At 38.6% G+C, this 11,835-nt stretch overlaps 1 protein-coding gene across 1 annotated transcript in view; it reads left to right on the top strand.

Annotated features, from left to right (window-relative positions):
• Window positions 1-313: 313 nt before the first annotated feature.
• The window catches only part of NLK (nemo like kinase), a 169,197-nt gene continuing 157,675 nt past the window's right edge, over window positions 314-11,835 (top strand). Inside the window, exon 1 of the mRNA XM_021704112.2 lies at window positions 314-1,024. Within this exon, the coding sequence (XP_021559787.2) occupies window positions 567-1,024 (458 nt within the window). The 5' untranslated portion in view covers window positions 314-566. The remainder of the gene's footprint in view (window positions 1,025-11,835) is intronic.

Genomic DNA, 11,835 nt, shown 5'->3' with positions numbered 1-11,835 from the left:
GAGTTCGAGGGGGGGAAGCTGGTTTCCCTGAAAATTTCCCCCCATCTTTTGAATTTGGGGTGGTTGGAATTTTTTAAAATTGTATTTTTGAGGAGGTGGTAGTGTTTAGAAAAGGATGTGGGAATGGAAGGGGTAGATGAGTCAACCCTCTTACAAGATTCCAAGGGTGGCGTGTTACCTGATCCTTTTCGTGTGTGGAGTTCAGGGGGTCGGGAGGTTTGGCCTTTATTCCCACATTCAAAGTTGGAACCTCCCCCCAATTAAGGATGGAGTTTTAGTACCCACTTGTGGCAGGAAACCTGGGGGGAAGGGGTCCCTTTTTCCTTTTTCTTTTCTTTTTCGTTTTCCTTTCCTTTTCTTTTTTGGGCAGTCCACACCCTTCCACACACGCTCACCCCAAAACTAAACACCAAGATCCTCTAACTTGTTTGGATTGACTGATGAAGACATAAAGCCAGTTACGCTCCATGTTTTTTGAGGTGGAGTGAGTGGTTTTTCTTCATTTTTAAATGGCCAAATGACAACTTGACCCAGTTTGCTTTCCAATCAAAGGGCATTTTTTTTGAATGTCTCTTTGTGGCGCAAGAGCCAACGCAAAAATGATGGCGGCTTACAATGGCGGTACATCTGCAGCAGCAGCAGGTCACCACCACCACCATCACCACCACCTTCCACACCTCCCTCCTCCTCACCTTCACCACCACCACCACCCTCAACACCATCTTCATCCAGGGTCGGCTGCCGCTGTACACCCTGTACAGCAGCATACTTCTTCGGCAGCTGCGGCAGCCGCAGCAGCGGCTGCAGCTGCAGCCATGTTAAACCCTGGGCAACAACAGCCATATTTCCCATCACCCGCACCGGGTCAGGCTCCTGGACCAGCTGCAGCAGCCCCAGCTCAGGTACAGGCTGCCGCAGCTGCTACAGTTAAGGCGCACCACCATCAACACTCGCATCATCCACAACAGCAGCTGGATATTGAGCCGGATAGACCTATCGGATATGGAGCCTTTGGTGTTGTCTGGTGAGTATCAAAAGAAGAACACAACTTCTCGTGGTTTCTTCTCACGGTTGTGATTGGGCGAGTCATCTGTCATGCTTTTCTCCATGTTGACCAGAGTGGAGCGACTCAACTGGAGGAAGCCACCCTCACCCAGAGGCCCAGTGTGTTGGCTGGCTGGGTTTATGCTTTCGAGTCCTGGCAAATCATGGGAGAACACCCTCTGAGGAGTCACACACATGTTTGCTGTCTACCAAACTTTTGGTTTAGAGCCTAAGCAAGCCACTGAATGTAGGATCATTAGGTGGATGTATGAAATGTGTATTCCTACAGACCTTGGTCATCTCTTAGGTTTGATGGAGTTTGAATCAGTTGCCCGATTGCAGCAGATGTTGCAAATGACCCAAACTTGGTTCCTTATAATAGTCTTGTCACTGGGTCATACTCTGCATAACTACTTTGCTCTCCTTTTTGCCTTTTCATTCCTTAATTTGTGATCTTGATCCCCAGAAGGGAGATAGGGTTCAAACTTGAACCAGTTAAATCGTTGCTTGAGTGGTTTATTTTAAACCATAAAGCTACAGTTGGGAAGTATGTAGCTTTAGCTTTTTGATAAGAAAGCATTAAATATAGCATCACACATGAGTACCACAAATGAGGTCAGTGGACTGTAGCTATGCCGTGGCCCACATTCGGTGTAGTGTTTTAGTGTCATTTAGTGTCATTTAGTGCCTCTTAAGTTGCTGTTATCCCTTGGTTGGTTGCTGTAGTATACTTTTTTAAACATATGAAACTGCTTCACTTTGCTAGTGTTAGGGTATTTTAAAAAGTCTGAGCACTTCTTAAATGCCACATTTTGTCTATTTGCTCTTCTTAGTAAGATTAGTAGTTTATAATAAAATGAATTTATCATTGTAGGTCCTGTTGCTATCAAAACTAGAACAAACTGAATTTTTTTTCTCAAGGTTTAACTAATCTGGTGTTGACAAATGAATTGATGTTTTCAGTGCATTCAAAAATAGATTCTTGTTAATGTCTAGAAAAGCTCCCATCACCACAGGAAAATGAACTCTTTGGAATTAGCCTGGTAAATGTCTCCTTTTGTCATTGTTGTTCAGGCTATAATTGATACAAGTATCATGTTTGCGTTATATCTGGCCATCTTTATATTTCAGATTTTATAATCTAGACTACAAAGTGATCTGTTTTTGTTTTTAAACTAGTCGGGTCTAGTGTTTTCCCAGCTAGCTCTCCAAGGAGGTTGCACTGCTGCAGTGCTCCCTTCAAGGTGTATGGGATTCCTGGTGGGAAAGAGTGTAGCGGTAGCTGGTAATGGTGCCTCTTCATCTGCTCAGGGACCTGTCTGTTCCTGCCTTCGTCTCTTCCATATTCTATCCTTAGGGATTGCTCTGTGAACTTCCATTCCTTGCCTAACCCTTGAGGATTTCAAAGCTATGGGGCCTGGGGGGTGTGGACGGAAAAAATGTTGTTCCTTGCATTAAATTTTGTCATCTGCTGACTGAGAATTTGGATTTTCTTGGACCTGGATGCTCTCTTGCATTTTATTGCTTTACATACAATGCTAAGAACTAGAGCTACCGGAGGGGAAGTGGATTGCAGCATTCTTGATTATATTCTAAAACTGTTCTACATTTCTCTCAAATGATGATATGACTTGTAGAAGTTTTCACTTCAAGTCTGTGCTAAAGGAAAAGATTCTTTTTAAGGGGAAAAAGGCGAGGAACTGGAGTGCTGAAACATCTCCCACAGCAAGCATTCTGGTAGTGGCTATTCTGAAGTACTTACATATGAAAAACCTAATGGTTTTGATTTGAATCCATCCTAGATTCTTTTATTGATTGACGCCTTCCATCACAGGCAGAGTTTGTTCCTTGTACTTGAAGTGTACCTCCTTCTGTACACCATCTTCTATTGTACACCAGTTGTTTTGTGTTTGCCTCGTCTCACTATATTTGTAAGCCCCTTGAGGGTATGGACTGTCTACCAGAGTACATCTTTTTCTCCCCTGCGCTTAGCACAGTGCTGTGCAATCTTTGCTGTTTGATTACTTGATCTTCTGGTCAGGTTGTTCTTTCTTCTTTAACCATGTTTTTCCGGTTAGCTGCATTGAGTGTTTTTAATCAGTTGTTACAGGTGAAGTACAATTCAGTATGAAAAAAGGAAGAGTTCCAGGTATGTGTTTTAGTATGCAAATGCTTTTCTATTTTTATATTTACATATTGATGACTTGCTGTCTGAATTGCTTATTATATTTGGAATTTAACTGCTATATGACCTGAGTAAAATTGTTAAAACTAGAGATTTGAACACCAAACCAGAGTGAATTGCACTAGTATTCTGAAACCCAAGCTAAAGATATTAGTGAGGTTTTTTATATATTAACTGTCTGAACCAGAATTTTTCTTTTTAATTTAGAGAATACCTAATGAACCTGAAACTATTTTCTAAAATGATTAAAATGGGACATAAAAATATTTTCCCAGTGATACATCATTCGATTAAAACACCATATGACGGGCGCCTGGGTGGCTCAGTTGGTTAAGCGACTGCCTTCGGCTCAGGTCATGATCCTGGAGTCCCTGGATCGAGTCCCACATCAGGCTCCCTGCTCAGCAAGGGAGTCTGCTTCTCCCTCTGACCCTCCTCCCTGTCATGCTCTCTCTCCATCATTCTCTCTCTCTCAATAAATAAGTAAAAATCCTTAAAAAAATTAAAAAAAAAAAAAAAAAAAACACCATATGACTACTTGGGCATCATAAGATTCACTTAGATTCTTCTATTTGTTTAATGCATTTTGCAAGTATTTTTCTTTTGGCATGCTACACAAAAGGAAACTGTATTTGCTCTCATGTCTTTTTCTGGACATGCACCAAAATTACTAACTGATGGCTGAAAACATTGCATGTAATTTTGAGAGATACTGTCTTTCCTCTGTGTAGACCCAGAAAGATATTTGCAGAAGTGGTATAGCATTTTACCAGTCAGATTTATCACTGAACAATTTAGTCGATTTATCTCTCTGCTGAATTTAACTAGTGGAATAACTTATCAGTATTGGACAGTCGTGTAAAAGTAGTGAATTACCTATTAGCTTGCTGGTAAAGATGGTGCTTTGACAGTTCAATTAAGGTTTCATTAACAACTGTCTTCTGTGTTTTATCTCAAAGTAAGGGTTCCAGTTTACCTGGTAATATGATCATGAGGTAGCCTGAGATACATTCATTCCAATGATAGAATATTGTTCATGGGTTATCAAAGCATCATATATAATTTGACTTTCCTTTATCAGATGTTAAAGGCTTCAGATGCTCATAGGGACATTTTCATAATGCAAAACCAAAACACAAAACAACCCACAAACAGAAACCTCAGTCATTAGGTGAGGATAATATAAATATATATTTGTCCGTATTTCACATTTGCCAGAGGAAAGTGAGTATGCAGTGCTTAAAAATGTGACAATCTGGGCACCTGGGTGGCTCAGTCGGTTAAGCGGCTGCCTTCGGCTCAGGTCATGATCCTGGGGTCCTGGGATCGAGCCCCACGTCCGGCTCCCTGCTCAGTGGGGAGCCTGCTTCTCCCTCTCCCTCTGCCTGCCGCTCTGCCTACTTGTGCTCTCTCTCTATCTCTCTGTCAAATAAATAAATAAAAATCTTTAAAAAAAAAAAATGTGACAACCTTAGAACAAAGAGTATTACAGCATAAGGCTTCAGGGACTCACGAAGTGCATATTTTTGAGAGTTGGAGGAAGTTGACCACATGAGAGAGGTTTGAGGACTGCTAAACTCAGGCAGTTTTGACATTGACAACCTGAAATATTGATTGGATTAATGGCACATAGTGCCACCTTGATAATGAGTCTGGGAAGAGCTTCTACTTAAAATATAGTGTTTTGGTTTTTAATTTATCTGATTAATTGAAAGATCAGAGATCCTGGGGTTTGTTTGGTTTGTTCTCTTTGTAGTCCAAGTAAAGTTGGAGAACTTTGAATTTTATTATTCTAATACCTTCAGCGGGTTACTTTTATGTCAGTCTTTCAAAACCTAAGCATCACTGTAGTGATACTTAGTTACTTACTAGCTGTGTCATCCTAATAAATTGTTTAATCTCTCTATTCCTCATTATAAAGTGAGGATAATAATAGCACCTCTCCTAGGATTGGTATGAGGATTAAATGAGGTAATCTTTGTAAACCAATGATTACAGCATATAGTATACAGTAAGCATTCAGTAAATGTTAGCTGTTTTTGTTTTTTTTTTTTGACAGAGGGGGACACAGTGAGAGAGGGAACACAAGCAGGGGGAGTGGGAGAGGGAGAAGCAGGTTTCCCACAGAGCAGGGAGCCCGATGTAGGGCTCGATCCCAGGACTCTGGGATCATGACCTGAGCCGAAGGCAGACGCTTAACGACTGAGCCACCCAGGCGCCCTAATGTTAGCTGTTTTTATTGTAGTTATTGTTGGTAGAAAAAACCTGTTTTGTTAATGTATGCAGAAGTGTCTTCATGTATAGCCAGATTTATCAGGTGAAATCAACAACATGCAGACTATTTTTGGAGGCATGACTTCAGATACCATAAAGTGCCCCTTAGTTGTGCTATCTATGTGCTATATATCTGCTATTAATAATTAAAAACAAACACATTAAATATATAAAATACATGTTTGTATGGACTTGGCAGATGTTCTAGTCAGTTCATCTGCACTGTTTTAGAAAGTATTATGGATTTACATAGTGGGAAGGAAATTAATTTTTTCTTCTCAGAATGTAACAAATGAAGGACATTCTTATCATCAAAGTTCAGCTTTAGTGGAAACTCATTTTACTTGTGTTTGGATGAAAGAGTGTGAATTGCTAAAGAAGATCCCAGTGAGGTGGGGGAAATATGTGTGTTTTAATGAAAAATTATTCAGTGTAAATCCTCATGCATGGCAGATATCATTTAGCTTGCTCATCTTGTGAAAATTAGAGGCATTATTTTTTTCTGATTTTTTTTTTGGTCCTTTTACTCCTCAAATAGCCAACTTTAATTTGGAAAAATGGGGAATGCTTTTGGGATATGTTTAGGGAAAATCCTAGAGTTAGTTGCGTCAGAAAGTACACTGGAGTGTATTCTGTTAACTGTGTTTTACAGGTTAAGAATTTGTAGTATTGAGAAGTTTCTCTATCAGTCAGGATTAACTGCCACAGCTGGATTCTTGGGGAGGGGGGTACTCTGCTTTGTGAAAAGAGCTTTGAAGAAGAGAGCCTGCACCATAAAAAGGAAACGGTCGCTCTTCTAGACATAACAAAGCATCCGTGTGAAACTAGAAATGTGAAAATATATTGTTAATTTTAACTACAAACGAACTTACTTTTAGAAACTGCAGGTTCATGGTCATGAAGTAGAGAAGTCAAAGGGAGAGAATAGAAGTAACCAATCTAATGATATTGAACTGGTTTCTTGGTGATACAAACTCTATAGCCTTTAACGTTGGAAGTTATTTTGTGCTTAGGCTCCTGACAAGATTTTTCCAGATTATATTCAAAAACCAAAAATAAAACAAAGCCACAGTACAACAGGAGAACTCATTTTATTCACAACACAACAAAAGAAACTCGTTTTACTCTTGGGCAGAAATTTTATATTAATGATTATTAGCTTAGACGGAAAGAAGATAAATATTTTTTATTAAAAAAAAAAACATTCCAGAAAAAATTGCCTTTTCAAACAAGCTAAAACAACAATATCCTTCAAAATTACACGCAACTTCTTTTTTTAAAGATTTTATTCATTTATTTACTTATTTGAAAGAGAGAGAACGAGAGAGAGCACAAGAAGGGGGAGCGGCAGAGGGAGAGGGAGAAGCAGACTCCCCACTAAGCAGGGAGCTCGATGCGGGGCTCAATCCCAGGACCCTGGGATCATGACCTGGGCAGAAGGCAGGCGCTTAACCGACTGAGCCACTCAGGCGCCCCTACATCCAACTTTTTTAGCCACCAGTGCATGTCCTGAAAAAAAGATGGGGGCAGATAAAGTTACCTTTCAAATGCTTGCTAGAAGAAGAATATTTGCAAAATGTATTAACTGAATATATGTTTGAATCGAAGTTCTGGGGTTTCTGTGGCTTTACCCTCAAAGCATGAGCAATTATAGAAATATTGTACGATGATATAGAAGTCCATCCTCTAATACAGTATTGGAGTATTTCATTATCTTTACAACTTGCTATATTAGAGTTTTCACTGACTTCTGTATTATAGAATTGAGTGACTATTCTTGGTGGTTTTTATTAGATTTGCTGGTGTCCTAGCAGTTCAAGAATCAACTCTTTATGTAATGTATGTTTCTTTTTTATGCTAATCTGATTTCTTTGGTGGAAATTGTCAAGGCCAAAGAAACTTCTCCATTTGTCATCCAACCAAACGAAAAGAAGTCATTGGGTAGAAGCTCTTTCATTATAAAGTTCTATTTGGGTTATTTATGATTCCCTGTGCATCCATAATACTCCAGTGAATTATTTGTTGATTGGGTCATCTAATGCAGATCAACAATGACTTCCTAACTAATACAGCTTGTCAGTTTGATCCAGTTGTTGCTTGGAGGTAACACAGAGAGTGCCTGAAGCAACAGTTGTAATACTGTCAATAAGCATGTGAAAAATCATCATAGGCTTAGTTGGTAGTTCTAAGGTACCTAGCAAAGAGATATTAGAAAAAATTCTAGCATTCTGACATTATGAAAAGGAAACTAAGGAAACTATTGAGTTGCACTCTAACAGTTAATTATAATGGTGTGAGTAGAGGGAGTGTGTACAGTGATGTCTGTCATTGATTATGATTGTCAGTCTTTACCTACACGTAGCTTCATATCTGTGTTTTGAATTAGTTTGGCTAATTGAATCATATTTACTATCAGACAAAAGGTTTTGACATTGTTGGAACTCACTAGTCAGTGTATTTTTATTATCAACCTGCTATGGCCCAGCACTACTGTAGGCACTAATGAGGATATTTATTTCTAAAAATAATTTTACAAACTCTGTCAAGCTTCTGCTTTATCTGTTCTGTGCTTGTACTGGCATATAGAGTTGTTTTTAAGTCATGATACTGCCCTAAAGGAGCTTACAGTTAAGTAAACAGTGTGCAAAATAATACATCCCTGCTTTCAGGGAGTCTTGATGGAGAGTTGAAACTCAATTTGAAATAAAAATGTAAGGATAGGGGTGCCTGGGTGGCTCAATTGGTTAAGCGTCTGCCTTCAGCTCAGGTCATGATCCTAGGGTCCTAGAATCAAGCCCTGTATTGAGCTTTCTGCTTCACAGGGAGCCTGCTTCTCCCACTCCCTGCTGCTCCCCCTACTTGTGCTCTGTCAAATAAATAAGTGAAATCTTAAAAAAAAAAAAACAAAAAACCATAAGGATATATTTTCACTTGTTCTTACAATACTTATTTATAGGTTATTGATTATTTCCCAGGCACTGTGCTAGATGAGAGGGATTTAAAGAAGATTATGATCTAGTGGAAGAAAGAGACTTGTAAATGGATAATTATAATTCATTGCCATTGATGCAATAGTAGTCGATATGTAGTAGTAGATATGACTCAATAGAGATATTCCATGGATATTATGGGAACACAGGGGAGGAATTTCTGTGGAAGGAATGCATGCTTTCTAGAAGAGGTAATACCTCAACTGAGTTTTAAGAACGAGAGCTAATGGGGAAGAGCATTCTAGATGGATGGGTTCCTACACAGGAGACTGTAGGGCTGGAGTTACTGAAATTAAAGTGCAGCGGAGAGGGTGGGAGGTGATAGGGTGGAGGCACAAACTAAAGCTGGACCCTGAAGTTGGAGTGTTCTGCTGAAGAGACCACTGGGAGAGGGACAAAATCTAACACTTCTTATAGATAAAGCACATATATACATATACAAATATATAGCATATCTATGGTATTAAAATTTCATGGGGAGTCTGATTGGGGGGAAAAATGTCTAAAAAGTCTCCTTGGAGGGGGTGATAATGAAAAAAAGTTGAAACACTGGGAATGGCAACCATTGAAAGTTTTTGAGAGAGTGACTTTTTCGGAGAGATATATGTATATATTTAGACATGTAAATAGAGTGGAGGTAGCTGAGGTCTGAGCCTTAGGGAATGTTCTCAGTTGTAGGTGGAAATTATTGGAGGCAGAACTAAAGGGCAGTCAGATAGGAAAATGTGTTCATAGTGATTGACAACCTACGCATGGCAGAAGAATGTTAGGAAGATGGGAGTGATCTTTGGTGCAGATTAAAAAGTCAAAGAAAATGAGGGGGAGAAAAGGCCATTGAATTTAGCAGGTGGATCATTGATGGCATTTGAAAGAACAGTTGTGTGTGTGATTTTTTTTCTCTCTGATATAAATATATATGTGTGTATATATATATTTGATTCTAAAGAATGTCTTAAGTATTAGCAGCACTCTGTTTTATTATTAATAAAATTCTCCCAAATCCCAAGTTTTTATTTCTAGTCTAATAACCAGAGAACTTAGTGTTTATCATGTTCAAGGTGCCATTTCCTTTAATGACATTCCTGTCATTAAAAAAGAATTTTTTTAATGACAGGGTAAAAGAGTAGTCAACTAAACTTGTTAGGAGACAAGTTTCTGGTCCTGCCTTGCTGCCAACAACCCTATGACCTTGATAAAGTTATTTAAGTTTTCTGGGTCTTGGTTTCCTCATTTATAAAATCCTTTGTTTCCTAAGTTTCTATTATAAAATTGCATTAATATTTATAAAGCATTGTAGCTTTATTTGTGGGCAAGTCAAGTCTGTTAGCGACCATACAACACCTTTCTTCAGGAATACAGATGTTGAATAGCTTCTAAAATTGTTTAAAGGAAGAATGAGATAAATGTAACCCTATTCCAATGTGGTGACTTTCATAGAGTTTTCAAATTTGGGATCAGATTTTAAATGTGCACTTTGTCCAAGACATTTCTTTTCTTCTATTGGCTTATTGGTAAGGATTATACATATTTAGTTATGAAGAGCCTGCCTATTTGCAAATGGGCAATCAGTTACTTCCTAAATGTAAATTTGATACTGTTTTTCTGGTAATACTTTACCTTTTAGCATTTTAGATTTATTTTCTTGCTTTCCTAAATATTTGGAGTGATTTTTAAAATTTTAAATAAAGTTTAATATTAAATATTTTGTCTTTTTTTTGTGTGTGGGGGTAATCAGGTAAGATGATTTGGGGGCCAGTGCTTACATTAGCAAGTTGATTTACAGTATTTTGTTTTTAGGAATCTCTCTCTCTCTCTCTTTTTTTTTTTGAGGAATCTCTTTCAAATTCTGAATTTGCGTAGGGAATTTACTAGTTTGCAGATTGACCTCCCACAAAATGAGCTGTGTCACAGCTTTAAGGCTGTAGCCATTTAGGGCATACAATGCCCAGAGATAGAGCTAGAGTGTGACTTCCTAAAGCTCTTCCACAATAGGAAGGGAGCATTTTCACAGAAGCCCTCAGCAAACCAGCAGCACTGTCCAGTAGATATATAATGCAAGCCACATATGTGATTTTAAATTTTCTGGTGGCCACATTAAAAAATGTGAAAAGAAACAGGTGAAATTAGCTTTAGTAATATATTTTTATTTAACTCTGTATAGCCAAAATACTGTCATTTCAGCATGTTATTACTATGAAAATTATTATTATTATTATTTTAAGATTTTATTTATTTCTTTGACAGAGAGAGAGACAGCGAGAGAGGGAACAAAGCAGGGGGAGTGGGAGAGGGAGAAGCAGGCTTTCCGCGGAGCAGGGAGCCAGATGCGAGGCTCAATCCCAGGACATTGGGATCATGACCTGAGCCGAAGGCAGATGCTTAATAACTGAGCCACCCAGGCGCCCCACTATGAAAATTATTAATTAGATATTTTACATTCTTTTTTTTTTTCATACAAAGTGTACTGACTACCTTATTGTGCAGCACAGTACTAGAGTCTGTTTGGCCTTTGTTGAGTTGTATACTGATTTCTGAACCAATGATATCAGTAGAGTTAGAATTACTTTTGGAGCAATCAGGTCCACCCTGGACCTGGAAATGGAGTCAGTTGTAAGTGGGAAGGATGAATTCCAGCAACAGATGCTGGGAAGGCAGTCATTAATAACCAAGAACGCATTCATCTAACTTATATCAGACTTAGAAGATCTTGACCGGGTGCATTTATAGAACAAAGTGGAATAATGTTCTCTGTAGAGAAGTTGTCCTGACTGCCCTGAATTATTTGGAGTTTTTACCTTTTCTTTTCTGAAGCCTTGTTCGCCTAAGGTACCAGAAGGTAAAATTGGTACCTGATCCTTGCCATGTTTGCTTTCCTTCCCAGTTAGATCAGATATCCTCCATTGATTTCTTTCCTCTCTCAGTGTTGTGGGTTTTTTTTATCTAGATAAAGTTGTCGGTCTTGTTTTCAATTTCAGTAGTGTAGGGTTCAGTATTGTCAGGCAGCAAACTCCTTACGGGAAATGGACAACATAGAAACTTGTTGTTTATCCATTCCTTGACCTAAAATTCTTGCTCTGAGCTACAGAGTAAAGGTGAAGAGAGACATTTGAACAAATAGGTAAAATTAGTCATTTGACCCAGATTGCAGCTATTTTTTTTTTTCTGTCTGCATGGATAAAAACCATCCTCCAATTTGCATAAGCAGGTGATTTTTCTTATATGCTAATTTTCTTAATGTACCATGGCAGAGAGCTGCAGATTTGCAAATTGTGTAAGTAAATTGAAATAAACCAGGTGACTTTGTTTCACTTTATTATCTTACCAGTACAGAAGTACCCAAAG

Source organism: Neomonachus schauinslandi, chromosome 15 (assembly GCF_002201575.2).
Source record: "Neomonachus schauinslandi chromosome 15, ASM220157v2, whole genome shotgun sequence".
Lineage (NCBI taxonomy): Eukaryota > Metazoa > Chordata > Mammalia > Carnivora > Phocidae > Neomonachus > Neomonachus schauinslandi.
Note: the sequence above shows the minus strand (reverse complement) of the source record. Positions and strands in the feature narration are given on the sequence as shown.